Below are 25,899 nucleotides of genomic sequence, written 5' to 3' on the forward strand. Positions count from 1 at the left end.
GCTGCGAGGCTAAGTACTGCAAGGGAATATAAATAAAACTTAAAAATACCTCTCTGGGTTCCCGGAGGGACAAGCCTGACTGCATAAGGGTTGATGTCAAAAGTATCCCCTCTCCAGGAAAAAGACATCAGGATGGGTATGGCCCTCATGCCTCACTGGACAACGACAGGGGGACTGGAGCCATTACAAGGTCCCCTTCAATTATTGGAGGTTAGGCCTCTATTCCCTCCTTCTCAAGATTAGAATTGCTACAGTCCTTCTATACTTAGAGAAGGGAGGAGATGTCAGGGGCAGCCCTGCTTATACACTGAAGGCCTAAAATCAGCCATAGGCCTAAAATCAGCAATCGGCCTGTAATACATGTATACTAACACCAAGTCTTGAGTCTCTGTAAAAAAAAAAAAAAAAAATCTGACAAAAAAAATAAAAAAAAATTGAAACAGATGGCTATAAGCTATTGTAAACAGGCAGCTTTTGTGGAAATTTACCAGCCCGAGTAGTCATAGACCTTGTAAATACATAGCCTTGGCAGACAATACCAACTTAGAAAAGGACAAGTGAGTCATAGGCAGAGTCATAGTGACCTGTCCCCTGAACCTTTACCCAGCCGATACCCGGTTCTAAAAGATATCTGTATTCCCTCTGAACACCCACACTCCAGTGTCATGCCCTTCCCCACATCCTGCCTTTCTGTGTTTATAACCCCTGTGTGAATGAACTACGATTTGAGAAAAAAATAAATGAATTATTTTTAAAAAAGGTCTTTTTTTTTTATTTGCCACATGGCTTTTGCAGTAATAAGCTGCCCACATGGCCTGGTCATCTGATTCAACCCTAGAGCAGTGAAGTGACAGATGTCACAGACAACTTGCTTGTACAACTAGCCACAGGTTTTGTTTCAGTGATGGGTTCTTATAATATAGCCCTGGTTGGCCTCGAATTAGCTCTGTAGACCAGGCTGGCCTCAGAACTCAGATCTTCCACCTGCCTCAGCCTCCCCAGTGTCAGGATTAAACGTGTGCACCACCACATTTGGCCTCTTCACTTCTTAGCAACACTGAAAACACCAGCCTGGGCTTGCAAATAGACTTTTATTACCATTGAGGAAGAGGACACATAACCTACTCAGTCATGAAGAACAGATGTTCAAGGTGTATGCCATCAGATAGTTGGGGGTGTGACCATTAATCATCATTCGAATTATGCTCACATCGTCACATGATGTTTTGTCATAAAGGCTGCCAAAGGAAAAACAAGATGTCAGTACTCAAATGGGACTCAAATGGGAGTGGGGCTTATCAACTGATAATTAGACTGTCTTTCCATCATAGACTTGAATTTGTTTAAAACTTTTAAATACTTATGTGCCATGTCTGCATGTGTATGTATGCATATGTGTATGTGTGTGTATACCTGAGTGTGTATGTGCCTATGTTTGCATGCCTGTGTGTATGTGTGAGTGTATACATGTGTGTATATGTGTGCCTATGTGTATGTGTGTGTGTGTGTGTCCCCATGCATGCGCATGCTCATATGCATGGAGCGGGTAGACAATAACTTATGGAATCAGTTCTCTCCTTTCACCAAGCAGGTTCCAGAGACTGAACTCGTCAGGCTTGGTGACTTTTACCTAAACTGCTGAACCAGCTCAGGTTAATTTTGAGTAACTGCTTACATGGGCAAAGGAAGACTATCATTCATAGCATGAGTTCCAATCCCAGCCTTCTGCCATAGACCTCTGCCCCACTTCTCAATTCTCAGTCGTTCAGTAGATTACCTAGCTTAAGAACAAGGAGAGAAGGCAGGTGTGAGTGCTATAAGTCACTTCAACTTAGGAGGCTGAGGCCAGAGAATTGACAGAGCTTGAGGATAGTCTAGGCTCTATAGTGAGACCTTGTCTCAGAAAAAAAACCAAAGATTTTAATTTATAAATTTATTTTAAAATTGAATTCTGTTCCCTTAGCCAAACATGGCCCACTCAGAGAAAATATAGTAAAGAAGCAATGCATCCCGCTCCCCACTAGGGGGCGTGGAGATGGTGAGGCACATGTCAATCATTCCATTCTTTACTACTGAGAGAAACTTCTCATGATCACTGGACAGTTCATAAGTGTCAGGCCCGCCCTGGGCGAGGACACAACCTCCTGCCTGTGGCCTTGCAGACTCTAGCTGAAACCTGTCGTCCACACCCATAGTCTCCTTTGCACTGAGGTGGTAAACCTGGCACCCCTATGTCCTCCACTCGGCATGTTGAGAACACAGCAAAACTCCCTGAAATTTGGGATAAAGTTTATTATCAGAGTCCATCCTTTCCATGCGCAAGACCCTGGATCCACTCCCCCAGCATAAGAGAGACAAAATCCCTTCCTCAAACTGTAAGTCTACAGAGGCTCTAAAGCAGAAAAAGCTCCAAACATTTATACCAGATTCACCAAAAACAAGTTTCTAAAATTAAACCAAAAACTTGAAATCAGAGAGACATTACCCCGACCTATAGAATGACAGATCCCAATGACAACAGATCTTTCATCATAGAAACCAGAGGACATGGTAGAGCTCTTTCCAAATCCTGAAGGAGAATAAATTAATATCAATTCAAAAAACAAAACAAAACAAAACAAAAAAATGAGACTGAGGGAGAAGGAGAAGGTTCAGAAGTTCAAGGCAAGCCTTGGATACAGAAGGTTTTAAGACTAGCCTTAAATACAGAGCAAGTTTGAGGCCAGACTGGGGATGTACAAGGTGTCTCAAAACAACAACATACATGTATGTGCTCAAACACGCATACACACACACACACCACGTTACATAGCCAAGGCCTTCTTGAGAGAGACAACAAAACTGAAGCTATCACAACATCTGATTTTAAAATATAACACAGCAAGCTGTTGTCATCAAAGCAGAATGAATGATACTGCACTCAAACAGAAGAATCAGAGCCTAGGAGAATAACCTGCACTTTTATCATTTGTTGATTTTTTTTTTAAAGGACAAGGAATAGGCTCTCCAATAAATGGTGTCAGGAAGATTCAAAAGTCACCACTTTCTTATACTTCCCACTACTCAATAATTCAATAATCAGTTTATAACACACTGAAGGCAACACTAGACCTGAGACTGAAAATCACTAAAAGGGAATCTGTAGCAAAAGATCTGACACTCAGATCTAGGCAGGAGTTCTGGGCTAGGAACACTCAAGTACCAGCAACCAAAGTAAGAATTGGCAAATGGGACTGAATCAGACTAAAAAGTCTCTCCACAGCATAGTGGAGGAAACAAACAAAACACCAAAACCAGCCAACCAACAACAAAAACATCAATCAAGAGAAGGAAGGGAAACACCACAGAGTGTGGGAAAAATTGAAATAAGTTTTCATTATGTATAGCCCAGATTTGCAATGAATTTGAATGTCAAACAAGAGGTAATTCTTCTGCCTTCATTTCCTGCATGATAGAATCATGGCTGTGTGCCACTATCTTCAAAGGGAGAAATATCTTTTAGTCATACATGTAATATAAATTATATTGGTAAATTGTCATGTGCTGTGGACCCTTGTTGAAAAGGGACTCTGGGTGAACAACTTCAGTCCCAGGCAGAGACAGGTGGATCTCTGAGTTCTAGGTCAGCCTGACTCCAAGACAGCAGAGGCTGCACCACAATCACTGAAGGTAACTTGGATGAAGGCAAGTAAAACTGAAAGGAAAATGAGCCAAATGGAAATAATGACAGCTCACTGATGAAGCAACCCAAGTGGGGACCACACTCAGGAGAACCCATCCTGCCATTAAAGACAAGGTATGAGGATGCAGTCCCCCTACTTCACCTGTGGGCCTGAGACTGGTGACATAATAACTGGATCCCAAGAACTAGCAATTCTTTCTTTTCCCTCCCTCCCTTCATTCCTAATACATAATCTCTCTCTATAGCCCCGGCTGTCCTGGGACTCACTATGTAGACCAGGCTGGCCTTGAACTGACAAGAGAGCCACTTGACTCTGCCTCCAGAGTGCTGCCAATAAAGGTGTGTATTATGCTTAGCCAGTTCCTACTACACTGTGTTTGTTTGTGATGGGTTTGCAATTAAGCCAATCTGGCTGCCAAATTTCCTAAACAGCAGAAGGTAGTCATATCTTTTTATAGAAAGCTCATTTATCTTTTAAAAATGCATTTTTACATAGAACTTTTTAATATGTTTAACTTAACTCTAAATGCATTGGTGTGAAGGTGTGAGTCAGATCTCCTGGAACTGGAGTTACAGACACTTCTGAGATGCCATGTGGATGCTGGAGAATGAACCCAAGTCCTCTGGAAGAGCAGCCAGTGGTCTTAACTGCTGAGCCATCTCTCCAGCCCCAGAAATGTTTGAAAATTAATGTCCAGTTTGAGTTAAGAAGCAGAGCTTACCATGGCACTGCCCAATGTCTCCTGTTTGGCAGCTGATAACACCTCCTGAGCAGCAGACTTCTCTCCTCCCATGTGTACACCTCCAAAGAGCCGTCAATAAAGGTGACAACGACATGAACAGGGTCCTTCAAAGAACACCCAAATGTAAGAAGGCTGGAGTCAATGTCAGATCAAAAGACAGGGAGAGGGTCTAGGAGACAGTCCATCAGGTAAAGGCACTTGCTGAGCAAGACTGGTGCTCTGACCATGTAAAGGTGGAAAGAGAGAGATTAAGTCCAGGAAGTCAGCCTCTGTCCTCTGCAAGTGCTCACGCATGTGCCAATGCACACACGCACACCCCAAAAGTGTGAAGTTTTAAAAATATAAATCTATTTTTATTAATCCCACTAGAGGGAAAACATTCCAAACGTACCACCCATAGACTCAAGATCTCTTCTGTGTCGTATTGAAATCTCTGCAGATGGCAGCCCTCCATGCTAAAGAGCAAGAGAGAGGATACAGTTGAACAGACAATCACATTCTTATCACTGACTCCCATCCATTCCGGGCTGTCTTCATAACCTTGGAATGCGAAACTTGCTACCAAGTGTCCTGTTCCAAAAAAACACAAAATATACAGACAATTTTTCAGTCATTTAAATAAGCAAAATCTTCAGCAGAGCACTGACTGCTCTCCCAGTGATCCTGAGTTCAATCCCCAGTAACCACATGGTGGCTCACAACCATCTGTAATGGGGATCTGATAGCCTCTTCTGGTGTGTCTGAAGACAGCAACCATGTACTCACACTAAATAAATAAATAAATAAATAAATAAATAAATAAATAAATAATTTTTAAAAAAAAAATACGAGCAAAATCCCAAATGCTTAGTGAAAAGCGTATCACTACCTCTATGGCATGCTATTCTGATAGAGACAATGAAAACAGTCCTTTGGTCTGACAAGTCCATGTCATTGGCCACCAAAAGTCAGGCTATGACACATGGACAGTATGAACAGTCAATAGTTCAAAAATTGGAAGAGACAACTGTAGAGGAAAGGACAGTAGAACCCAGTCCCTAATACAAGACGGAAATGGAAACATGTCTGCCCAAGGAAACCATAGTTCACTAGTGTAGTGACCATCAAACAGGCACAGGTTCACATCTGGCCAAGGAGCCTGCTGCTCCCTTTACAAAACCCAGCATCATCATATGGTGATCCACAATCCCAGCAGAGTCCAGTGGATCTCCAAGTTCCAGGCCAGCCTGGCCTACAGGGCAAGTTCCAGGTTAGCCATGGCTACACAAAGAAACCTCGTCTTGAATGACTAATAATACAAAACAATGACAAGCATTATTTATAGCTTATGATGAACACTTGTGGGAGACACGGGGGAAATCAGGATTTCTTTAAAACTGTCTTTACATTATTATGTTTGTGTAGGTGTTCATGCCACAGCACATATACTGGGGTCAGGGGACAACTTGAGGGATTTGGTTTCTCTCTTCCATCATGTGGTACTCCAGGAATTGAAGTAGGTTGTCAGGCTTGGTGGTTGAGTGTCTCTCTCCTTTAAGCCAGTGCTTCTCAACCTTCCTAATGCTTCCTATTGAACTTTACCACAGTTCTGATATGGCACTGTGGGGTCACCCCAGCCATAAAGTTACTTTCATTGATACGTCATAACAGTAATTTTACTACTGGTATAAATCGTGATTTAAGTATTTTGAAGATAGAAATTTGCCATAGGGGTAAAACCCATAGGTAGAGAACCACTGCCCTAAGCCATTTTGCCACCCCATAATACAGTTCGTTATTGCTTGTCATTTGGGTTTTTGTTGTTATTGAGACAAGGTCTCACTATGTATCCTTGGCTAACCTTGTACTCACTGTATTGATCATGCCTTTTATTTTTATTTTTATTTTTATAACTTTTTCAGTGTGTGTGTGTTTGTGTGTGTGTGTTTGTGTGTGTGTGTTTGTGTGTGTGCGTGTGCGTCTCCGTGGGTATGCATGTGCACATGCTAAGCCATCTTGTCAGGTCCATCTTTTTCTTTTGTGAGACAGCACCCTCTAGGAAGCTTTCCTGACCCAGTCTCCTGATTTTGGGCATGTGCCATCACATCTGGCTTGAGAATTTTCTAAGCTTTACCTTTAACAATTATTTGATTACCCATCTCTTCCAGCTTCATATCAAATGTGGCAAATTGTGTGACTTTTTTGGGACCACATCTGGACATCAGGGTTATCCTGTCTTCCCTTCTTGGGGTCCAGAAGGCTCTTTGGCATAATGAGAAGGAGAGACTGGTAGACACAGGGGCAGAGAATTCTGATGTCCTCAGTAAGCTGCTCAGTAAATACACCTGCAGAGAGGATTGCCCAGTGGAATCAGTGAAGAGTAACACCTGTGAAGCCTGCCACATGTGCACTCCAGACAAGGGTCTTTCAAAAGAAACCCAGGAGTGGCTGCATCTGTTCTTCACCCAGGACAGGGCAGAACACTCATTGCTCTCATTCAGGGTCAAAGTAACTCACCATCTTCCTGTCCCTCCCATCATATTCAGAGACAGAATGGAGTCCCTGACTCAGGTAAAAGGCACCTTGGCCATCCAACTGTAACAGACTCATCAGGCAGAGATTGGTTAAGTACACTTTTCCCCGTGAAGAGGACTAGTCCAGGGCTTCTCTGTAATTTTTTCTTAAAATGAGACATTGAGACTGTCTTCTGTAACCCAGGTTGCTTTGAAAGTACATCGATGTATAAAATGAAACAAATATGCTATAGCCCCGAGAAGTACTTGGTCTCTGATTGGACCATATCTCTCACGATATATAAGAAGGAGACACCAGAGAGCTGGCAGTAAGGAGAGAAGGCAGTATATAAAGCACTGGGTATGGTAGCATGTGAAATGTGTCATGGGGTGGGTAGTCGTGTCAGCCAGTGATAGAAAATTGCTTCAAGTTCAGGACCAGCAAAGGATTCTGGGACTGTTATTTCACATTTCTTTGTCCTTTGGCTCAGCCAAATTTCAAGGACACTTCAGTAATAGACATTTGCCATTGTGGTTGATCATGTGACTGCTTCAAGCACATTATTATCTCCCAACTATAGAAATGGCTTTCCTTATGATAGGGCTTAGGAGAGCAGGAGTGGTCTGCCTGAACCTCCTTGAGGACTGGACCTTCCCACCATCTCCCACCTTCACCATGGAGTTGCAGAACAGACTTACTTTTGGCAACATATGTGGATGTCTCTTATTCAGAAAGACCCATTTCTTCTGAGGAGAGCAGTAGAGTTCGTCAATACCGAATTGGAATACATGGACTTTGGAAATGAGGTGTAAGTTGGGAACCCTAAAGCTGTAGAGGCCACCCTCGATATCAGTCACCTGAAATCAGAGCATCGGCACCCTGTGAGTGGGAAAAGTTTAAGCATGGAAGGTACAGTGTTATCTACTCTAAGATACACCACAGAGTCTTCAACTCCAGTAACAAGAGATCCAAATCTCTGAGCAGCCTGCCTCACAGAGCATCTGGGATGACACCTGTGGCGGATGACTCAGTGCTTATTTGGTCATATACATATACATATACATATACATATACATATACATATACATATACATATACATATACATATACATATACATATACATATATATATATATATATATATAGAGAGAGAGAGAGAGAGAGAGAAACTCCCCAGGCCTCCAATGGCTTTTTCTGACCTCCAAGCTTGCATGTGATACATACACACATACAAGCAAAATATTCACACACAAAATAATTTTTTTTTCCTTCTGGGTTTTTTGAGATACGTTTTCAGGATTTCTCTGTGTAGCCCTGGCTATCCTGGTCTCACTCTGTAGACCAGGCTGACCTCAAACTCAAGAGTTTTACCTGCCTCTAGGACAAGCACCACCATACCCAGCCGGATTTCTTAAAAGAATCTTTTGTAGGGCCAGGTAGTATATTATCTTCAATCCCAACACTCAGAAGGCAGAGGCAGTCTGAGCTCAGTGAGTTAGACAACCCTAGTCTACACAGTGAGGTCTAGGCCAGCCAGGACTACATCATGAGATTCTGTCTCAAACACATGAGGTAGGGTGTGTGCAATGATTTTCCAAGCCCTAAAACCCTCTTCCACAGGACTCACTGGGACATCAGTGTTATCTTTCTTTCCTCAAGATCTTTGAAATTTTTATCTCTATTGTCCCTACACAAATTCATGGATTCAGCAATAATAAACATTTCAAAGACAAGAAGATGTAAAACCACTTAGAAAACTTGTGTGTGTGTGTGTGATTGTTATATATATATTTATGTAGATTTATGTAGATTACATACCAGGACATATATGGAAATTAGAGAAGGACGCCAAGTATCCTGTTATCCTCTTCTCGTGATTTCCTAAGAGAGTCTCTTATTGAACCTGGACTCAGGCTGGCTTGGCTAGCAGCTGTCTAGTCCCAGTGACCCTGTGTTTCCATCCCCTACACTACTGGGGTTACAGGCACCTTTAGTCACATCTCACTTTAGATGTGAGTGTCAGGGATTAGAACTCTGAACTTGCACATGCTTGCACAGCAAACACTGCTACCCACTGAACCATCTCTCCCCAGATCCCAGGCAAGAATTTTAACATGATCTTTTTAAAAGAATGGCTTAAAGACATGTACATGAAGTAGGTCAAAGGCTAAGGAATGGCCATGCTTATGGTATACTGTGATTGACTCTCAGGGTTTGCAGAGACTCCAAGATGGCAAGTTAAGATTGGACAGTAATGGGACCTCAAATTGTCAAATATTTTGTTCTGTGTGACTATTCCAGATTTGAGGGTCACTTACCAAGACAATCGGGCCATCCTTTGCAAAGACAGCGTTCAGTGATTCACAGGGAAAGAGCAGCTTGCTAGTCGCCAGAGCATCCCTGTTGTGACAGTCCCACAGTTTGATAGTATGGTCTATATCTACAGTGACCGCAATATGCATCTCAGGGAGGGTTGTCAACAACTTGATGTAGGTGGGCTGTTCTGGGCTTTCCCAGGTCATAACACCCTGGGGAACAAGAGCATCATCATGTCTGAGCACCTCCAGTTCAACTGCTTTCACCCACCAGCTTTATTTGGAAGCCTCATCCAGAACGGAACACCTTCTTACTTACAAGAACAGAATATGAATGTTCTAAGCATCCCTCACTGGACATGGTAGCACATGCCTAGCATCCCAACCCAGAGAGGGAGAGGCAGAAAGGTCACTAGAAGCTTGAATCCAGTCTGGTCTACAATGTCAAGTTGCAGGCCAGTTGGAACTAAATTACAAGACTATCTGAAAAAAAGAAAAAGAAACACAGGGCTGGAGAGATGGCTCAGCATTTAAGACCACCAGCTGTTCTTAACCAAAGGGCCTGGGTTCAATTCCCAGCACACACATGGCAGCTCACAACTGTCTGTAATTCTGGTTCTTGGGGACACCACACCTTCACACGGACATACATGCAGGCAGAATACATATGTACATAAAAAGAATAAGTAACACAAAGAAGAGAAACAAACATCTGGATTGCCTGGGGCAGGAGTGAACAGGAAAACAGGACACATACATTGTGCTCAGAGGTAAGCACACATTCACTACTCAGAACAGAAAGAACATGGCTGTCAAGATGGCTTACCAGGGAAGGGCACTTGCCACTAAACCTGATGACAGGAGTTCAACCCTCAGGAACCACATGGAAGGGGAGAACTAACTCCCACAAACATGTATGAAGAACAATCAGCCTGTGCTCAAAGCCATTTCACCTTTACCAACAGTGCAAGCAGAGAGCATGTGCCTATTGTCACTTCTAGTGGGGCTAGATTTCTTGTTGTTGTGTTTGAGACAGGGTCACTCTATACCTCCGACTTTTCGGGAACACACTATGTAAAACAAGCTGCCTCCTGAGTGCTGGAGTTAAAGGCCTGGGCCACCACTTATAGCAGTATCACCTTTTAGAACACATGAAACAAACCTATTTACAATAAATCCGAATAATTCCAAAACGTTATCGTATCATCAATTCTTACACACTGCAAATGAGAAAAACAGGTTCTTCTACAGGTTTTTCTTTAGCTTAAAAAAATATATATCAAGGGGCTAGAGAGATGGCTCAGTGGTTAAGAGAACCTTCTCCGAGACAAGCAGAACCAGCCAACCTTAAAAATGGATTAATGTTCTGTTAGGAGCCGCATCTGCCATCGCAAGATGGCGCCGGTTTCCTGCTTCCTGGTTCTTCTTGCAAGCCTTGCTTGAATGTGCGCCTGCGCAAGGCGCGAAAACCAGTATGCTAATTTGGCGACATCATAAGAGCCAATGAGTGTAAGGCACGTCTCCTAAAGCTCTATATAAGCCATAAGCTTTTGGGGCTTGGGGTCCCTCGCCTCACTACCATCTAAGAGAGCTGTAACACTACCATCTAAGAGAGCTGTAACACTAAAAGAGCTGTAACAATAAAACTGCTGTCAGAAGAATCCTGAAGCGTGGCGTTCTCCTTTTCGGCGAGGCGGCGCCCCACAACTGGTGACGGAAACCCGGGAGACGAAGCCGAACGTCTCGGAGTTTTATCCAGTTTCAAGGGACCCTGTTGGCTCAACAGAGGATTCAGAACTGGCCGCGCGAGAAGTCTAGACGCTTTTCTGCAAGGTATGGTGGATCCCATCTATTTTGCTATTGCTATCCCCGTTTGGGCCATGGTAGTTCTTGTGCTCTGCTTCTGTCTTAACTGCCATACACAAGGGAATGAGTGTACTTGCCCTCCGTGTATTCAGGAGCTGTAAGTCACAGGTAGATAACTGTGCAAGTTCGTTCCCTCTAGCAGTATGGGTAACCGCCAAATGAAGCCACTTCTCTCAGCAATGCAGGAGTTGTTGCGTGAGCGTGGTTTAAAGGTTCCCGAGAAAGTGTTGTGTAATTTTCTGCGAGATGTGGATAGAGTAGCTCCCTGGTTTGTATCCATGGGGTCCTTGTCAAAGGGCTCCTGGGGCAAGCTCGGCGGAGATTTGATTAATGAAAAGGAGAAGGGAAAGTTAAGACCAGGCACATGGCCGCTGTACAAAATGGTTAGAGCCTGTATAGAGGATGCAAAATGCCAAGATAAGGTAAGAGAGGGACAAAAAGCTTTGGCAGAACACCAGGATAGCCTATCAGAAGCAGAAAAGGAAAAGAGCGCTAAGAATAGAACGAAGAAAAAAGAAGAAATTAAAAAAGAAGTAGCTACAAAAGTGGAACAGAAAGGGCCTAAGAAAAAGTTGTACCCAGTGTTAACTGAGTTTCAAAATTTAAGAATTAATGACTCCGCCTCTGAGGAGATGTCCTCGGGGGACGAAGAAGATACAGAGGATACCGACACCTCATCCTCTGATAGTGTGTTAGATCTTGAGGAACAGGCAGAGTTAGATAAAGAAGCAGCTCATTATGAGTCTGAAAGATACGGGCTGGATTCGCCTTATACACCGGGGTATGCCCCATCTGCCCCACCATTAGAGGAAGTAGTTAGAGTTAAAAAGAAAAAAACAAAAGAGAGACAAGAAAGACTGCCGTCCAATTCTCTTATTACAGCTAAGGAGAGAAAAAAGATAAGAGTAGCCTTTCCCGTATGGGAAGATGCTAACCAAACCAGGCAACATTCACAGCTAGATTTAAAACAATTAAAAGCGCTGGCCGAATCAGTACAGACTTATGGAATCAATGCCTCTTTTACTCAGGCATTAATAGAAAGACTTGTGGTCAGTGCCATGACACCAGATGACTGGTATAATACTGTTAAGGCTTGCCTGACTATGGGACAGTATCTAGATTGGAAATCTATTTTTCAAGAATTTTGTGCTTCACAGGCAAGACAAAATTTAGCTCAGGGGCATCCACAATGGGACTTTGACATGCTTACAGGGCAGGGACAATGGGCTATCAATCAAACGGCCTACCCTGTAGAAGTATATGAGCAAATGAATAAGGCAGCTGTAAAAGCATGGAAAAGCCTACCTAACAAAGGACAGGTTTCAGGAAACTTGACAAAAATTATCCAAGGGAACACTGAGCCATTCTCAGACTATGTGGCTAGGATGATGGAGGCGGCAGGAAGGATTTTTGGAGATCCTGAGACGGCCATGCCTCTCATAGAACAACTAATTTTTGAACAGTGTACTAGAGAGTGCAGAAATGCTATTACACCTTGGAAAGGAAAAGGACTAAATGCATGGATGAAGGCTTGTAGAGAAATAGGAGGACCTCTATCTAATGCTGGATTGGCAGCTGCTGTTTTAGCGGCTCAGAGGACCTCTAATGTTAAATGTTTCAGGTGTGGAAAACTGGGACACATACAAAGACAATGTAGAGCACCTGGCACTACTAATAACAATCGTCCAAAGGTGCCTGGAATGTGTCCTAGGTGTAATAAAGGAAAATATTGGGCAAATGAGTGTAGGTCAGTTAAAGACGACAGAGGACGTGTAATTTCCCCTCTGCCAAAAAACGGGCAATGGGGCCCACACCCTCAGGGCCCACAAATGTATGGGGCAATAGAGAGCTTACAGAACAACCCTCAACAACATCAAAGGATAAGACAATCAGGAGAGCCACATCAGGCTCGGCAGGACTGGATCTCTGTGCTACCGCCAGAGCAGTACTAACACCTACCATGGGGTGTCAGCCTATACCTTCTGATTTTTCAGGACCCTTACCTGAGAATACAGTAGGACTAGTGCTAGGAAGATCGTCTACGACTCTGAGAGGATTAATTGTTCACCCTGGAGTCATAGATCAAGATTATGAGGGACAGATAAAAATTATGTGCTCATCACCAAGGGGGATTAGCTCTATAGCTCCTGGTGATAGAATTGCACAGCTGTTAGTCCTCCCTAGTTTACATTCATTCTTTCCTAGTAAAGGTTTAACTAGGGGCATGAAGGGATTTGGCTCCTCTGGAGGACCGAATGTATTTATTTCATTAGATTTAGATAAACGCCCCACCTTAGAGTTGAAAATTCAAGGAAGGCTTTTCACAGGCCTCCTAGACACAGGAGCAGATACTACCATTATCTCTACCAATTGGTGGCCAAAAAACTGGCCTGTTAATAGCTCTTCACAAACCTTACAAGGTCTTGGATATGAGTCTGCTCCTGATGTTAGTGCAAGAGTATTGCACTGGGAAGATTCCGAAGGCAGACGAGGGACAGTTGTTCCTTATGTCTTGCCACTTCCAGTTAATTTATGGGGAAGAGATATCCTTAAACAATTGGAATTTAGGCTCACTAATGATTATTCTACACAGAGTCAAAAAATGATGAAAGAAATGGGGTGTGTCCCTGGAAAAGGACTGGGGAAGGCCTTACAAGGCAGGATCAGCCCTGTTTCTATTACAGAAAAACAAGACAGGAAAGGGATGGGTTTTTCCTAGGGGCCATTGAGGATGCATTGCCTATACCTTGGTTGTCAGAAGAACCTGTATGGGTTCCTCAATGGCCGTTAACCTCTGAAAAACTAGCAGCTGCAAAAGCTCTAGTTAAAGAGCAACTAAAACTAGGACATCTGGAGAGTTCTCAGTCACCATGGAATACGCCTATATTTGTGATTAAGAAAAAATCAGGTAAATGGAGGTTATTACATGATCTTAGAGCTATTAATAATCAGATGCAATTATTAGGATCAATTCAAAAGGGTCTGCCACTGCTGACAGCCTTGCCTAGACATTGGGAGATTATAATAGTAGATATTAAAGATTGTTTTTTCTCTATACCTTTACATCCTAAGGACAAAATTAGATTTGCTTTCACTCTCCCAAGTATTAATCATGAGGAACCAGACCACCGATATCAATGGAGGGTCCTGCCACAAGGCATGGCCAATAGTCCCACTATGTGTCAAATATATGTCTCTTCTGCTATTGAACCAGTTAGAAAACAGTTTCCTAAGGTTAGAATTTGTCATTTTATGGATGATATACTCTTGTGTACTAATAACAAAGAAGTTTTACACCAAGCATTCTCTCTGTTAGTTTCTACCTTAAAACAGAAAGGACTATCTATAGCGCCTGAAAAGGTTCAGGAAGGAGAGATAGGAAATTTCTTGGGAGCGATAATTACTCCTGAGTATATTAAACCACGGAAGGTTACTATTAGAAGAGATAAATTAAAAACATTAAATGATTTTCAAAAGTTACTAGGGGATATCAATTGGACTCGTCCCTATTTGAAATTAACTACAACTGAACTTCAACCCTTATTTAAAATACTTGAGGGAGATTCTAACATTACTTCATTGAGAACTTTGACCCCTGAATCGTCTAAAGTATTGGATAAAATAGAGATGGCCATACAACATGCTCAACTAGATAGACTTAACCCCGAATTATCTTTCCAGTTATGTATTCTTCCCTCTCCTCAACAACCAACTGCAGTACTGTGGCAAGAGGGACCCTTGCTATGGATTCACCCACATAGCTCTCCTGGAAAGACTTTAGGCTATTATCCTACCTTAGTTGCAGAATTGGCTTTAAAGGGACTTCAACTGTCCGTGATGCATTTTGGACAATATCCTAATACAATTGTATGTCCTTATACTATGTATCAAATTCAAGTTTTATGTGCATCTCAAGATGCTTGGGCAATTTTAAAATGCTCATTCCCTGGAAATATTGATAATCATTATCCTAAACATCCCTTGTTACAATTTACTCTTTCTAACTCATTTATATTTCCCAAAGTTACTAAGACACATCCTATTCATCAAGCATTGGATATTTATACCGATGGTTCTAAGACAGGCATTGGTTGTTATGTGGTTAATAATGTCCCTACTCGAATTCAGTTTGATTATACATCTCCCCAATTAGTAGAATGTGCTATTGTAGCGATAGTGTTGCAAAGATTTTCAGAGCCTATAAACATAATTTCAGATTCGCATTATGTTGTAGGAGCTGTTAAACAATTAGAAGTGGCTGATTTTATCCACCCTAAAAGCATGGTTGCTGAGATATTTAAAGATATTCAACACCATATTCGAAATAGGTGTCACCCATTTTTTTATTCAACACATGAGAGCACATTCATTGCTTCCTGGGCCTATGTCTCAGGCTAATGCTATTGCTGATAAAGCCACTAAAAACCTATATTGGGTAAGTTCGCCATTAGAAGGTGCAGTTGAATTCCATAAACTCTATCATGTACCAGCTAATACCCTAAGATTAAAGTTTCATTTAACTCGTGCAGAAGCGCGAGATATTGTTCTGAAATGTACCTCCTGTGCAGAATTCAGACCCTCTCCATCTATAGGGATCAATCCCACAGGTCTGCAACCTCTTCATATCTGGCAAATGGATGTTACACATTGCAATGCCTTTGGAAAACAAAAATTTATTCATGTATCTGTGGATACATGCTCTGGCATCATTCATGCCACCCCCCTTGCGGGAGAAAAAGTGTCACATGTTATTACTCATTGTCTTGAAGCCTGGGCTGCTTGGGGCAAGCCCCTTCAGCTGAAGACTGATAATGCACCAGCTTATACATCTAAAACTTTTCAACAGTTTTGTCTGAGGCTTGGTGTCCGTCATATAACTGGCTTGCCATATAATCCTCAGGCACAAGGGATTGTGGAACATGCCAACGGCACGTTGAAAACTTATTTACAAAAACAAAAGGGAGGAATACGCCCCAACATGGGACCTAAGACATCTATCTCCCTAGCCCTATTTACCTTAAATTTTTAAAATCTGGATTCTGATGGACAATCTGCTGCTGACAGACATGTGGCTCCAAGTCCTCAAAAAGAATATGTTAAATGGAAAGATATCTTAACTAACCAATGGAAGGGCCCGGATCCAGTTTTAGTGAGATCCAGGGGAGCTATCTGTGTTTTTCCACAGGATCAAGAAAATCCAATCTGGATACCAAGCAGACTGACCAGAACTGTGAAAGAGGACTCACCAACCCCTGAAGAAAATGCTAAAGATCCTGCTGATGATCTGCCTGCTTGAGAGAGCGATAAGTATACCATTGTGGGCTGTGGTAAGATCATGGCCAGTTCCCATCCCAGTACATTCCCACTCTAAAGTACTGCCAATGTTTACATCATCGAGCTGTCAGCTGGAGGCACCATGTGCCATACCTTTAAACAAAGAGACTGTCAAGTATAATGCATCAAATTTTAGATTAAATGATACCTTGTGTTTCACCATAACAAACAGGGCAGAGACCCCATGCATTGTACTTCGCAATGCTACATTGGGACACTGGATTGATCCACTTGGAGATTCCCAAATAGGCACTGGTGTCTTGCTCGAGGTACTCAATAACATAGTGGCAGGACAATCTGAGGCCAGTGGAAATACATCTAATAAAAAACAGTCCCCTGTGAATATCACTACGTTATTGCTAAAAAGTAAGGTAACCATACTTGAACGATCATATTGGCAAACCAATAATGCCACTAATGTCAGAGTGTGGCCATGGTGCCCTCCAGATCAGTCATTTCCACCAGTGTTTACGCACTGCCAATCTAAAAGGATGCCTAAGGTAGAAGTATCTCGAGGCTTCACCTTATCGCCACCTCTAAAAAGGATGGCTATGACAGGAAATAAAACAGGGAAGGTAAACGAATGGCCATTTTATCAATGGGTGTTGACAAATTTAGCGGGGGCTGCTACCAGTTTATCAGCCTTTGCAACTCTAGGTGAGTCACAACATGACATTTGGAATGTATCAGCAACCAGAACTGATACTACACCAGTGATATTGAATGATATTAAATATAATAACTTGTTGGCAAATTATTCAGCCAAAAGGGCAGCAGTTTGTGTTTCGGCTCCCTTCTTTTTTATTTTAGCAGAATTTAAAAATAAAAGCAGCATATTAGATTGTGCGAATGTCACCTGCCATTTGACAGAATGCTGGAATGGGTCCGCATCTTTAGCACTGCTGGTGCGGGTTCCGACCTTTGTCCCTGTACCGGTGGATGCCGATCCCAATAAATTTCCAATAATCTCTTTAATTAGAGAAAAGAGAGATTTTGGCATCACGGCAGCCATTGTGACGGCCGTTGCAATGTCGGCTGCTGCAGCGGTGACTGCGGGTATTGCCCTAGCCAATCAAGTTCAAGCAGCAGAAACAATAAATAATATAGTGAATGCCTCGGCAGATGCTATGGTAAAACAGCATAAAATGAATAGCCATTTGATTTCTGGGATACTGCTTGCTAATCAGCGAATAGATCTATTACAAAGCAAAATGGAAGAAATTGCTGATATTCTTCAAGTAAGCTGTGTAAGTCATACTAAACACATGTGTATCGCACCCTTGAAATATAACAATGAGTCTTTTACAGAAAGTACTAAATTATCTAATTTTTTACAAGGAAATTGGTCACAACAGGCTGAGGAGCTACAAGAAGAACTCCTGCTCACGATTGCTGTTTTGAATGGGACCAGAATAAACCCGATTGATGTTGAAGACTTCACTTCCTGGCTCACATCCGCCTTCTCCTTTTTTAAGGAGTGGGTGGGGGTAGGAATGTTTGGCTGTATGATCTTTGGGGGAGTGCTGATCACACTCTGGTTGCTCTGCAAATTTAAAAAACAACATTATAGAGATAAAGTACTTATCACTCAAGCACTGCTTGCCTTAGAGCAGGGAACATCCCCTCAAGCTTGTTTGAATATGCTTAAACAATGAGACACTATCATTCAATGGGATACCCTGAGGGCTCGTGTTCCCATTGCACCAGGAATCCTGAGTGGTAGTCCTCCACACTTCCCAGGGCTCGGGTTCCCATTGCACGGGAGATAAGTGTGGAGGGTCTCACAACTGTTTAACTGCCTTGAACGCCTTACTGCTAGAACGGTGGGCTTGATCGGCGAAATAACAGTTGGAAAATTGTTGCAGCAATTTAATAAAAAAGGGGCAGATGTTAGGAGCCGCGTCCGCCATCGCAAGATGGCGCCGGTTTCCTGCTTCCTGGTTCTTCTTGCAAGCCTTGCTTGAATGTGCGCCTGCGCAAGGCGCGAAAACCAGTATGCTAATTTGGCGACATCATAAGAGCCAATGAGTGTAAGGCACGTCTCCTAAAGCTCTATATAAGCCATAAGCTTTTGGGGCTTGGGGTCCCTCGCCTCACTACCATCTAAGAGAGCTGTAACACTACCATCTAAGAGAGCTGTAACACTAAAAGAGCTGTAACAATAAAACTGCTGTCAGAAGAATCCTGAAGCGTGGCGTTCTCCTTTTCGGCAAGGCGGCGCCCCGCAATGTTCACTCCATTAGACTCTTTTACCTTTTAAAATAAAAAACAAATATTTGAGAGAATGGAGGATAATGAAGAAACACATATGGAGGTACCCAGCATTCACCAAATTCTCTCCTACAATGGCTCAGCAGCTGGCTGTCACACAAGTCAGAGTACACAAGACAAAAATACTCTAGTATAAACCAGCAGGGACTGCACAGTGGGAATCTAGTGTCATACCGCTGAGACAAGCCATGAGTAATGTCCTCAAGAACCACAGGCATGGCCAGTCCTATGTTCCTTCCCATTGGTACTAGGGTCCCCACCATCCCTCCGACAGTGCATCATCTGGGCCCCTAGCACTTACAACACTATAGAAAACAGAGATGCTTGACATACACAGTGTGCTGCTGCCAGATCAAGTAACACTGCCACAGCTCTAGTCCTGTTTCCTCCCCTGAGAAACACTGCCCAGGAAGGTCTCAAGAGAACTATGCTCAGTGCAAGATATACCTTGTTCTGTTTAACTCCTAAGGTGAAGTGCCCTAAACCCTAGTAGACACTATCAGAGAAAGAATCATGTGGAGAACACCTGTGTCAATTGCTCCACACCCACCCCAAGAGAGCAAAGCTCCATTGTGCTCCCCAGTCAAAGAGTGGGGGCCTATTCCCCTAATGCCACAGCCAATGAGAGGGAAGGGCCAGCTCTCCTGACTACCACAGGTAGTGAATTGAGGGAGAGCATCACCTCAACATCCATGCCAGCAGATTGCCTCAAAATATATCTATAGGGGATTTCTCTAATTAATCATCAGGGTGGAAGGACTCAGCCCACTGTAGGCAGTGCCACTGCCAGGCTGGTGATCCTGGGTGGCATAAGAAAGCTACTAAGCAAGCCATGGAGAGCAAGACATAAAGAATGACCAATCCTTCACGGCTTCTGCTTCAGTTTCTGTCCGAGCCTCCTCATGGCCTCTGAGTTCTTTCCTCCTATTTATTTTTGATCATGGGCTGTTAACACAGCAAAAGAAAGCACACTAACACATAAACATTTGACCAAACTGTACTATGTGGTAAATGTTAGTTCTCAAGACTCTCCAAATATCCAGAAATGAGATCAAGCTGGATTATGGAATTTCTGAAAGTTAGATAAAAGCCATTGTTCCTCGGGAACTTCTGAAACAAATTACCATCTGCCGAAAGTATCTTTAGCCTTGTTTTTGCTACTGTTATTAATGTACAATGTACTCTCTTTATTTACTATATACATTCTTGAACAAATAGAGACAGATTGTCTAACTCCAATATCCTTAATAGATACTGGCTCTCATTCCTGTCAGAAATCTGCTAAATGTTTCTATGGTAACTATGTTACTATGCTTTTCTAATGTTAAAGCTTACTATGATAGACAGAGACTACCAAATCCTGACAGTGAACCCCAACTCCACAGATCTCTGAATGACATGGGCACAGCGACAACAAGACTGCCTAGACTGTGATATGATAACCACTGAGAAACACCGCTCCATTGCCTTGCCCGCTGCCAGGGCTTGGTCTAAACTGTGGACAGAGGACACCCAGAGAGTTACATGTCTCCTATGCCTAAGACAAGTGAGTCATTTCTCCCACGTTCCTCCCCCACAGGAAAAAGCTTCTCATCTTCTGGGCCTGATGGTCACACTACCTGTGCCTGAATCACGATGGAATTGTCCACTGCAGGTCCCACAAGATGGATGACTCTTTTTTTTCTCCAAGGGAAACAACCGAGCTGACAAGGTAGCTAGAGCTGTTTTACCCAACATAGGACATTCTTACACTCCTCCAAGGTCCTTAATTCTTTGACATCCCACCTCATAAATGACACTAACCTGTCATATTTTGCCTTCTGCTTCAGACCCTGACCTCCGCCCACCAACTCCTTAATGTCATGCCACCTAGGCACGTTATAGACTACTGGCATGTGTACGCCCTGAACTAACTCACATCTGCCACTTACAGCTTCTCCATTGACCCTGCCAAGTAATCTTACTTCACCTTTCACCATCTGCCCTGACTCTGGTGTTGCCACGACCCCATACCTCTTCTCTATCACTCTGAACTATAGACTTAAGTGTTTCTCATGCTAATCTATATAAGCAGCTATCATATTCAAAAGGTCAAAATTTCAAGTTTGCTTTGTCTTTTAAATGTAAACTTAAAATGTTTCTCATTGTGTTAAATTGACATATATTCAATCTCCCAGATAGAAGGGAAAAGCCCTTCTTGCTCCTTCTCCTCCATGAAAGGTTTTTGTCTTCCCTAAACTCATCTTAAAGAGTGTTCATGCTGTTAACAGATTTATCTCTTTTGTAAACTTATGAGCTCCAGGAAACCCACTCAGATCCACCTCTCATGGACCAAACAGACTCCATCTAGATAAGTACACCTGCCAATCAATAGCCTAAGTTTCCACCTCTTACCTATTCCAGAGGATGGGATTCCTCTCCTGTTCCCTGGGATTGGGACTTCTCTCACCTCAACCACTTAGACCTAAGGGTTTCAAATGTCAACCTAAGAAGATTTTTTTCTCCCCAAAGTACTTAATTTTATTCCCTACCTCTAATATATATATGAGTGTTTCAGCATCTTGCAATGTCCAGGCTTTTACTGAAAATCTGCATCCAGGACAGCTCCAGAGAAGCAACCCACAGATGCGCCAGCACTTGCTCTCACAGACACAGATTCTTCTACTGGACCTACTTCCTCCTATCCACAGATGGTCCCACAGAACCTGGACAGCAAGGAAACAGCCAATTCTCCCAAGACTGGACCAACATTCCCATCCCCATTTTCTTAGGTTTCCCAGAGACACAACACCTCAGAGTCAAGCAGGAAATAGCTGAAGATCACGACGACCCTATCCCTAGTTCACCACCACCTCTTTCTAGTTTCTCCTTTTCAAAATTAAACCAAAAATGGAAGAATGTCAGCATGCAATCTAGGCTCCAGCCTAGGCAACAGCCAGGTAGGCCTGGCTTGCTATGAAGGGGGCTGGTTTTCCCCTTCTTGCTCTCTCTGCCATGTCTGTCTGATTCTTTTCTCTCCCTAACACCATTTTCTCTCTTCCTCCTCCCACCCCCTTTTCCCCTCTCTCTATGTGTTCTGACTGGCCTCTTCTCTTTCTCTCTTTCTGTTTCTCTCCATCTTTCTCTTTCTGACTCCCTTCTTAACTCCTCTTCCCATGCCCTAAATAAACTCTATTCTATACTATACCCAGCGTATGTTTGGTACCTTCAGGGAAGTGATGCCTCATCATGGGCCGACAAGGCACCCCTCCCACCTCACAACACTTTCCTCTACGAAACATATCCTGGTCTTTTTAGAAACACAACACAGTCTATTTCTCTCTCTGTCTGCTCTAGACTCCTCTGGATCCCTCTGGCCGCTCTCTTATGTCTACAGTAAAAAACATTAATCTTCATCATGGAGCAGTCATGTGAGCAGTTTCTTTACTACATCCCGTCAAACAGCTTAAAAAAGTCAAAGCATTTCCAGAAAATCAGGAACAAGGCAAGTATATCCACACTCTCTACTCTCCCTCAAAATGGTATTGTTTCAGCTAGAACAAACAAACAAGAGAAACAAACAGAAGGGAAGCAAAGCCAGAGTTTCCTCATTTGCAGACACTGTGAGTCTGTACTTAGAGTCCCCAAGGCTCCCCCGGAATACTCTTGGAACTGATAAACTTCCAGCAAATTGAAGGGTACAAAGTTAACATGGGAAAAAAAACTAGTGCCCTTCCTATACAGCACTAAACAAAGTGAGACAGGATCAGGGAAGCCATCCCATTCACAGCAGCCTTGAAACACCACCCTGAAAGGGCCTGGTGGATGTAGTACACGCTTTTCATCCCAGAGGCAGAGGTTCGCAGATCTCAGAGTTTGAGGCCAGCCTAGTCTACAGAGCAAGTTTTCCCCAAGGCTCTTTCACAGTGAAACCCTGCTCCAAACCAAAAATATAACAACAAACAAACCCTGGAGTAAGAGGCCAGAGTGATGGTTCAGCAGCTCAGAGCAGGTAATGCTCTTGCAGAGGACCCTAGGTAGGTTCCCAAAGCCTACATAACATCGCATTCTCTGTCCTAGGCCAGCAGGCACCAACCATAAACTAACACAGGAACACACATATAAAATAAAAAATATATCTGGCACCAACCATAAACTAAGAGAAGCACATACAACTATAAAACAAACAACATATCGTAAAAAGGAATACCTGGGAGTAAACCCAACCTAGTATGTGAACAATCTCTATGATGAAAACTTTGAAACACTGACAGGCACTGCAGAGATTGCTTAGCAGAGGACCTGAGTCCTGTGCCCACAGCTCCAGTACCCACAGCTTACAGCCATCTGCAACTACAGTTTTAAGGGACTTGACACCCTCTTGTGACAGGCAGCAGACACACGTGCATCACACTTACATATATGCACAGAAAACACTCATATAAAATAATTAAATCTTTAAAAAAAAGTGTAAGAGGGGAAAAATCAGGTGTGTGGTGTAAACCTTTGACTGGATGGGGAGTCAAGATAGGTGGATCTACATGGGGACTTCTAGGACAGTCAGGTCTGTACAGGGAGATCCTGTCTCATCATCACCAACAACAAAAGGATGAAATCAGAACTCACATCCAGGTAACTTTTGCTACTCATCGGCCAGACTCACCTCATGAATATCCCAGGTGGAAATCTTGGTCACAGAACTCACTATACAGGCAACTGATCTGTCTTGTCGGAGTCTTGTTAAGCCACACCCTGAGAGATAACATGCAGATCCCCAAATTCCTGCAAGGAAACCCCAACATTATTTGGAATGAGACACTTAAGGGGCAATTCAAACCAACGAAGGTATGTTTCATTTTCCTCTACCTTGTAGAAGGATGGATAAAAGTTGTGGGAAGGATGAAGCAGAGGCAGTCAAGCACACTGCAGGTTGGTTCTTTGTTCAGTTACAGTTACTCTTTAATGTGCTTCTAGAGATACAAAATGGGTACTGGGGGCTGGGGCTGGAACTCAGTGGGGAGAGTGCTGAGTTCTGTTCCTAGAGGCCTATAAACCTTAAACAAGTTCGCATTTGGAGGCACAAGTATCATGGTCATTGGTGTTTGCTGCATGAAGGATTTGAGGTCAGCCTGTGGTACATGAGATCCTGTCTTGAAAGAAAGAGAGAAAGAAAGAAAGAAAGAAAGAAAGAAAGAAAGAAAGAAAGAAAGAAAGAAAGAAAGGAAGGAAGGAAGGAAGGAAGGAAGGAAGGAAGGAAGGAAGAATGGAAGGAAGAAAGAGAGAGAGAAAGACAGAGAGAGAAAGAGAGAGAGAGAGAGAGAGAGAGAGAGAGAGAGAGAGAGAGAGAGAGAAGCCAAAGAAATGAAAAAGCCAGATGTAAAGATGTACCAGTCCCAGTGAAGGCAAGCAGCAGATCTTGAGTTTGAGGCTAGTCTAGTCTACAGATCAAGTTCCAGGCTAGCCACAGCGATATAGTTTCAATACAAACAGAAAAGTAAGATTTTCCCATGAGGAGAACCAATTCCACACAATGTCTACACACACACACATACACACACACACTGTGCCATGTACACATCATATACACACACACTAAAAATAATAAATGAAAGAAATTTAAAAGTATCTCTCCATCAGAAACCTACTCTAGGAACTTTTTAGAAAAAAGATAAATACTAAAGTCTATCTAGTAATTTCCCCATTAAATTCTCTCTATACTCTGGGAAAAGTGGGAAGCCTTGAGAGTAAGGGAGAAAGAAGGCTGGTTTTCTGATTCTGATCAACCACTCAGCAGATCACAGAGTGGTTCTATGGTTAGGCTAGCATGGCAGCCCCAGCCCGTTCAACTGCAATTCCTTTCCTCTTATTGAATGAGAATGTAGGCCTGCAGAGAATGGGAAAAACCAAATGGATGTGTCTTCTATTGTACCCAAGGCCATACCAGACTCCACCCGAATTTCCTTGTAAGTGAAATCTTCTGGCTTTGCTCGGGACTTGGTGTGTTCTTGCCATGTTTGGTAAAGAAAGAACTGCTTCCATGTCTCTGTGCCCAGGAGCTGTAGGGTGACACTGTCACAGAAGAACCATCTCTTCACACACAACTTCCTGCAATGCACAGTTGCAATCCCATCAGGCTGACCCTAGTCAAATCAACTTAGAGCCATGGTTACAGTGCCCAAAACTTTTATTCACTAACCATCCTCACACGGCAGAGATCCAGGTCCAGAATCAGAAGGCCTCCTCTTCCCTTTCTGCCCCATCTCGTCCCTTCTTCCCATCCCACCCTGCCCCTCTCCTTACTTCCACAGGATATCACTGCTTGCAATTGCACTCCAGTACTATGGGAAAGAAAAGAATCCTTCAATCAACAACTGCCCCCTTCCCCTTGCTCTCAATTTGTTCTGTGCTGGCCCTGCACAGATTAATCAAGCACAGTCCTAGCTCCCCAGGCCCAGGCAGCCTGGAGAGACCTACCCCAGCAAACACAAGTCACCTTGTGAGGGCTCAGAGGAAGGAGGGCCAGTCTCCACAGGTCTGACACAGAGTCTCAAGGAGGCCTCATATCTGCAGCACATCTTCGTAGGGCAGCTTGTTCTTTTCATTTAGCAGGATTTTGTTGTCACTGTTGCTGTTCTGAGATAGGGTGTCTAAGTAGCCTGGGCTGGTTCTAAATTCATGTAATTGAGTATGACCCAAACTCCTGGTCATCTTGCTTCCACCTCCCAAGTGCTTCAATTACAGGCATGTGCCACCACTCCTGCCTCATTTAACTGGATTTGATGTCTTCAGAGTGGAAAATGCTAACCCATGAGCCCTAGATGTATCCGTTTGCTATTCTGTAGGTCTGTGCTTCTGTTGGTCAAGAGAAGCAGCTGAGTTCCCGAGACATTAATGTGTCAGTGCTGAGTAGACAGGTCTGAATAAGGAGGGAAGAGAAAGGAAGAAAAGGAAAAAAAGGAAGGGAAGAAAAGGATGGGAAGAGAAAGGGAAGCAAAGGAAAGGAAGAAGAAAGGAAGCCAGGCTATGTGAGTACCATGCTGGAGTAGCTGAGACTCCAAGACTGAGCAGGAAAGGCCCATGGACTTATCATGCACCAGATGGAGGAGTTCAGCCAAGGAGCTTTTACCTTGTTCACTTGGGAAACCTGTAGCAAACTGAAAGCATCCAGATAGGAGAAGATTTCCAGCAGTAGCTCACAAGGCAAATAGAACTCCAT

General features: G+C 43.2%; 1 protein-coding gene across 1 annotated transcript; it reads right to left on the bottom strand.

Annotated features, from left to right (window-relative positions):
- Positions 1 to 1,129: 1,129 nt before the first annotated feature.
- LOC114636276 (F-box/WD repeat-containing protein 15-like) lies at positions 1,130 to 25,899 on the bottom strand. Its single transcript, XM_028784459.1, has 10 exons — positions 25,810 to 25,899; positions 24,984 to 25,021; positions 24,625 to 24,788; positions 23,347 to 23,465; positions 9,237 to 9,446; positions 7,617 to 7,775; positions 6,539 to 6,749; positions 4,817 to 4,995; positions 4,405 to 4,529; positions 1,130 to 1,238 (listed from the first exon to the last, which is right to left on the bottom strand). Exons 1-10 carry the CDS (start codon positions 25,897 to 25,899, stop codon positions 1,130 to 1,132), a joined length of 1,404 nt encoding a protein of 467 aa, XP_028640292.1.

Source organism: Grammomys surdaster, unplaced genomic scaffold (assembly GCF_004785775.1).
Source record: "Grammomys surdaster isolate TR1022 unplaced genomic scaffold, NIH_TR_1.0 123289, whole genome shotgun sequence".
Taxonomy (NCBI): domain Eukaryota; kingdom Metazoa; phylum Chordata; class Mammalia; order Rodentia; family Muridae; genus Grammomys; species Grammomys surdaster.

What these genes read in the sequence shown, in the direction of transcription:
- LOC114636276 (XM_028784459.1), bottom strand. Translation starts at nt 25,899, where the DNA reads ATGGAGTTCTATTTGCCTTGTGAGCTACTGCTGGAAATCTTCTCCTAT. An exon ending in CCACCTGGGATATTCATGAG is followed by an intron (nt 9,447 to 23,346) that starts GTGAGTCTGGCC and finishes CTTGTTCCCCAG; the next exon opens with GGTGTTATGACCTGGGAAAG. An exon ending in AGGATGGCCCGATTGTCTTG is followed by an intron (nt 7,776 to 9,236) that starts GTAAGTGACCCT and finishes CTCTGATTTCAG; the next exon opens with GTGACTGATATCGAGGGTGG.